The sequence below is a fragment of the Euleptes europaea genome, chromosome 9 (assembly GCF_029931775.1).
Source record: "Euleptes europaea isolate rEulEur1 chromosome 9, rEulEur1.hap1, whole genome shotgun sequence".
Classification (NCBI taxonomy): domain Eukaryota; kingdom Metazoa; phylum Chordata; class Lepidosauria; order Squamata; family Sphaerodactylidae; genus Euleptes; species Euleptes europaea.
In genome coordinates this window covers 42,524,146-42,529,535 of record NC_079320.1, presented here as the reverse complement: position 1 = coordinate 42,529,535, position 5,390 = coordinate 42,524,146, and the positions used below count along the sequence as shown (strand labels likewise).

The 5,390-nt window shown below is 55.3% G+C and overlaps 1 protein-coding gene across 1 annotated transcript; it reads right to left on the bottom strand.

The window, feature by feature from the left end:
- Positions 1–337: 337 nt before the first annotated feature.
- POU4F2 (POU class 4 homeobox 2) lies at positions 338–1,882 on the bottom strand. The gene is made up of 2 exons (XM_056855477.1): positions 1,622–1,882; positions 338–1,306 (listed from the first exon to the last, which is right to left on the bottom strand). The coding sequence occupies exons 1-2, from the start codon at positions 1,880–1,882 to the stop codon at positions 368–370; spliced, it is 1,200 nt and encodes a 399-aa protein (XP_056711455.1). The 3' UTR covers positions 338–367.
- Between the last annotated feature and the right edge of the window lie 3,508 nt (positions 1,883–5,390).

Below are 5,390 nucleotides of genomic sequence, written 5' to 3'. Positions count from 1 at the left end.
CTAACCAGTTTATGTTTTCTTTCCTGAAAAATAGCTGCAAAGTGTACTCTTACATTTGAATAAAGGTGATGTCTTTAAGAATAAAAACAGCTCTTACTTGATAAGGTCTTCCGTCCTCTATAAAGATCTCTTATCTGCCTTCACAAAACCAGTCTCTGCGTTTGACGGCAGCACATGTCTGAGCCTTCAGGGCGGCCAACTTTCTTAAACTTGACGCTTTACTTCTCCATTCCCAGTCTGTGAATATGTCTCAAGTCTGACGGGTCTTTTTGAATGTTCTTTTCTCTCTCTCTCTCTCTCCCAGAAAGAGAAGGGTCTTGTTAGTTTCAGGTGTTTGCTTTAAAGCAGACAGGATCCCCCCAAGGCTTTAAATCCCAGCGGAATATTTCATCCGTTTCTGTTTCTGTCTCTGGTTGCAGAACCAGACCCGGACCACGTTCTTCTTGAGGTCCAGTTTCTCCGCGATGGCGGCAATTTTTTCCGAGGAAGGTCGCGGCTGGATGGCGAAATAGGCTTCCAGAGACCTCTTCTCGGGAGCCGCGATGGAGGTGCGTTTCCTTTTCTTCTCCACCCCGTTGAAGAGCTCCGGCTTGGTGAGCTTCTCCCGGTGCGACTTCTCCGCCTCTTCCAGCCACGCTTGCAAGATGGGCTTGAGGGCGATCATGTTGTTGTGGGACAGAGTGAGCGACTCGAACCTGCAGATGGTGCTCTGGCTGAGGGATCCCACCCCGGGGATCTTGAGGTTGGCCAGGGCAGACCCCACGTCCGCTTGGGTCACCCCCAGCTTGATCCTCCTCTGCTTGAAGCGCTCGGCGAAGGCTTCCAGGTCGCGCGGGTCGGCGTCGACGTCGCTCATGCAGCCCATGTGCGAAGGCAGCCCGTGGGCGTGCGCCATGCTGAGAGCCGCCTGGTGCATGGGGTTCATGCTGGCCATGTGGGGAGCGTGGCCGGGCGTGGAGACCACCGAGCCGTCGGGGCCCGTCATGGCCCCCAGCGCCAGCCCCGGGGTGATGTGTTCCAAGAGCTCCCCCTCCAGCGCCTGGTGCGGCTGGTGGTGGTGGTGGTGATGGTGGTGGTGGTGGTGGGTGCCGGAGAGGGCGGAGGGGTGCGAGATGGGCACGGAGGACGAGGAGGCGGCCGAGGTGCAGGGGATGGTGTTCATGGTGTGGTAGGTGGCGTCGGGCTTGAAGGGGCTGTGGTGGGGCGGGTGGTGGTGGTGGCTCTTGCCCGGGGAGACGATGTCCACCGCCGCCAGGGCTTCCGCGCGGGCCAGCAGGCTCTCGTCCAGACCGCCGAAGATGTTGCTCTGCAATGGCAAATAGAAGGCACACATTACTGCTGCCGAGGGGGACCTCGCCTCCTGCCTCCTCCTCCTCGGGGTGCCATGCGAGCCAGCCCTGCTCGGGAAGAGAGAGAGAGGCAGGAAAGACACAGAGAGGCAGGGGGGAGCGGGGAGCCAAGGGAGAGGGGGGCGGGAGCCGGGCGGGAGGATGGGCGGGAGGCTCCCCCTTCTCCGCCTCCCAGGTCATCGAAAGCCGTGGGCGCCTGAGCGGGGGTCGGGGAGGGCCGGCAGGCTGGGTCGCCGCCCGGCCCCCCAAGCCTCCCGCGGGGAGCGACCTACCGGCGGGGTGGGCAGGCAGGCGCGGCGCAGGGCCTCGGAGGTGCTGGCGCCGCCGCCGCTGCCGCCGCTGCTGGGGGCGCCGCCGCGTCCGCTGCCGGCGCTGGTGCTGCTGGGCGTGCTGGCCGAGGGCGCGTCGGGCGCGGAGGTGCAGGGCGAGGCGGAGTGCAGCGCCGAGTACTTGGGCTCGTGCAGGCCGCCGCCGCCGCCGCCGGCGTGGGCCAGGGCGAAGGGCTGCTTGCTGTTGAGGGACATCATCATCATGGCGCTGGCCGGCGGCAGGGGCGCCCCGGCGGGGGAGCGGCCGCACGCCAAGGTGGCCTCCGCCGCCAGCCGCCCCACTGGCCCGCCGAGCCCTCCCCGGCCGCTCCTCGCCTGCCCCCGGCACAGCCCAGACCCGCCGCGCCCGAGCCTTCCTCCTCCTCCTCCTCCAGCTGCCCGGGCTGCCTCCTCCTCCGCCGCCGCGCGCCTCGGCCTGCCAGGTGTTGGCGCCACGGAGCCCCGCGACCGACTGCGCGGCGCGGCTCCTGCTCGCTCGCTGGGCTGCCGGCTGCCGCGCGCCCATTGGACGGCGCCGGGGCCGGGGCTGACTCGGGGAGGCGCATGCGCTTTGCAGGGGCCGCTGGGGGGCGGGGGCGGGGAGGGGGCGTCGGCCAGGGGCGACCGGGAGGGGGAGAGGGGCGCCGGGCGGCCTCCAGAGCCAAAGACTCGCTGCGCGCCCCCCGAGGCCACTCCAAGCTCCTCTCCTCCGCCGGGCAGAAGAAGCGCGCCTCGCCTCCCCGGCCAGAGACGGCGCAAGGGACTCTGTGGGGCGCGGGCCGGTCTCCGGCCCGCGCCCCACAGAGTCCCTTGCGCCGTCTCTGGCCGGGGAGGCGAGGCGCGCTTCTTCTGCCCGGCGGAGAGCCCTGCGCGCCCCAGTCGGGTCCTGCACCATCCCCCCCCGAGTGAAGGCACGGGGAGTGGGGGCGTGCGCGCTCCCAGGGAGACCTCACTGCGCAGGTGCGGCCCGAGGAGGCCTACCCCCCCTCACCCCCTCTCACCCCCCCTACACATCCCCCCTACACATCCCCCCTACACGTAAGACTGGCTGGCCAGAGACCCAGGAGCGGCTCGCTGCAGCCCGGGGTTGACCCGCCGCGCGCGCGCTCCGGGGAACCCCGCGCCCAGCCCGGCTGCGGCTGCTGCTGCTGCTCTCGGGAGTGGGCACGAGCCGGAGGGGGCCGCCGCCCCCGACGTCTCCTCCCTCCCCCCTCCCCCCCCTCGTCACCTTTGTCTGCAGCTTCCCTTCTGCGCTGCACATATTGGAGCTGAACGGACTCCTCTTCTGGGCAGGCCGAGCGGAGCTGGGGCCGGCCCAGGGGGGGGGGGCTGCCTGCCCGTCCTCGCCAGCCTAGCCCTTGGGCCAGCTACAAAGGAAGGTTTTTTTTTCTGCCAGGGTGCACTGGAGCACTCCGATCCCACGGGCAGCCTGGGGGAGAACTGGGCCTCGCGCGTTCAGATCCCCCTCTCCTTCCAGCTCCTTCAGGTTCCACCAGATAGGATCGGGTTAAGGACTGTGGGTTTTGACACGACCCAGTTTCTATGGTTCTGTTAATGGGGTGCATTTCACCTTTATGATAAACATATACGGTTCGCCCGCCTATGCGTGAGGGTTCTGAGACTGACATTTCAATACCACCCAGCACCTTTTTTTTTTTTTTTTTTGCGCTTTAAATTTACGCTAGGCGCTTCAATAAGTGCTTAGGTGTTTAATTTCTCACCCCCAGCCGGTGTGCTTCGTAATTTTCAGGGAAATAAAAAAAAATCCATTGTATCAGCTCTCACTGTCGCCAGCTCAAAGAAATGAAATAAATCAAAGTTAAAAGCTTGAGTATCATTTAATTATTGCGCGAACAGCGCTTGGAAAGGAGTGGAACAACATCTCTAAACAAATTATGGCCGGGCCAGGAAGGAATTATTAGATTGAAATTTCATTTAGGCTCGGGAGACACAGCGCTTCAATATGTAATCTGTTATGCCTCATCTGATTTGTATGCTTAATTCAGCTTGACGAATTTATTAGTTTTCATAATAGTAAAAAAAAGAAGAAGAAGCAGCAGCACTATGGGCTAATGCATTGTGTGTACTATAAATTGTATGTAACCGTTGAAAGGCGGAAGTCTATAGATATCTTTTATTAATGACAATACAGGGGGAAAAAGAGCAGATTCTCGCAAGCCTTTAAGGAGTTCATGCCAGCCCTCCACGCAGGGCTGTCTCGGTAGGCCATTAACATATCGTCATACTAATTAGGCTACTTCATCAGTGATATAATTTCAAACTTTAAATTATGTTCTAATTAACAAGGGTTGTCCAATTTGCTTAATCTTCAAAAGGCTTTTGGCTTGTCTAATTAGTCTAAACTGTTGAGCATCTCAAATGCCTAATAAAAAAAATCCATAGATAATATATTTGTAATTTCTCTGAATTATGTTGAATGAAGTTTACAAGAAACAATTGAAGGCCAGGTAGGGAAAAGAGCTAGCAGGCTGGAGCCCTCCAATCCTCAGTCCAAACCTCTACCCTCCATTTTTGTGTTACATATTAGGCATTCCAAGCAAGCAATAACTGTTTATATTTTATTTCAAGAGAATATGTAGAATTAAAAATCAAAGGCCAATGTAAAGTTGCCTTTCCTCCAGATATTTAAAATCAAATTACCTCCTAATGTATCAAAGGAACCGGACAGTCTGAACTGAATTCCTATCTCTCCGTGAACTTTGCGTTTAAAAACCCTCTCTTAAAAATATTTAACCCCCTATATTGGGTTTAATTACTTGCACTAGTTGTTTTAATGTATGCTGTCACATGGGAGAACAGAGAATGAATATCGTTAATATGAATTAATCTTGATTTTAATAGCAACTGACAACTGATCTCCAAAATGCTAAACACTTGTCACCACTTCCTATGGTAAATAAGGGTTTTAATATATTCATGAAGTAAAGAGAACACTGCTGAAATAAGTGGGCAAACTTTGTTTGGTGCTACATTTAGCAAATATTATTTAAACAATGCACTCTCTAAGGCCTTATTTACCAAAGGTCTATGCAAGAGGGAGGTTGCTATATTCAGGTTATTAATACAGATTAGCCATCCACTTTATTTTCGACAAAACGCTCTCTCCTAAACAATGTACCAACCATATACCTGTACACAGGGCTAGGATTTAAACAACCTAATGGGGCTCAGAATTACAGCCTTTGCCATTTAATGAGGATTGCCTTTTTTAAAACGATCCCCAATTATATGGATCTAAGACCCTTTTTTGGAAGAAAACACAAACAAAAACACAACCCTTAGTGTACGCCTCCTCTGTCGTGCTCACATGACCAAAGCCACACCCAAAACGGGGTCGTGTAAACAAAGTCTCCCTATCCTGCTGAGCTCCTAGTCTTTTGGGACGAATCAGAAACATAATGTTCAGTATATTTTCAAAAAAAATAAATAAAGGAGAAGACGCTATGTTATAATTTATTCCTACTAATCTTTTCTAAAAGATGGGAGTTTGCCCCTACTAAAGGGAAATCGGCCATTGGCTTAGCAAACAAGATATCAATGGCTGCCCAGGAAATTCGCTGGGAAATTCACCCGGAAACAAAGTTGAGTGAAATTCTGAGGGGGGAAGCAGGAGTCCACAATCATGACTGCTACTAACCACAGGCCCGATTAAGATTTTATTCATGTTGCATTAATGACACAGTTTTCTTCTAAATAATATTATGTATCACTG

Bases quoted from the DNA above. Each gene is read 5' to 3' on its own strand.
- POU4F2 (XM_056855477.1), bottom strand. From the start codon at position 1,882: ATGATGATGATGTCCCTCAACAGCAAGCAGCCCTTCGCCCTGGCCCAC. The intron at 1,307-1,621 runs GTAGGTCGCTCC...TTGCCATTGCAG, and splicing joins CCTGCCTGCCCACCCCGCCG to AGCAACATCTTCGGCGGTCT.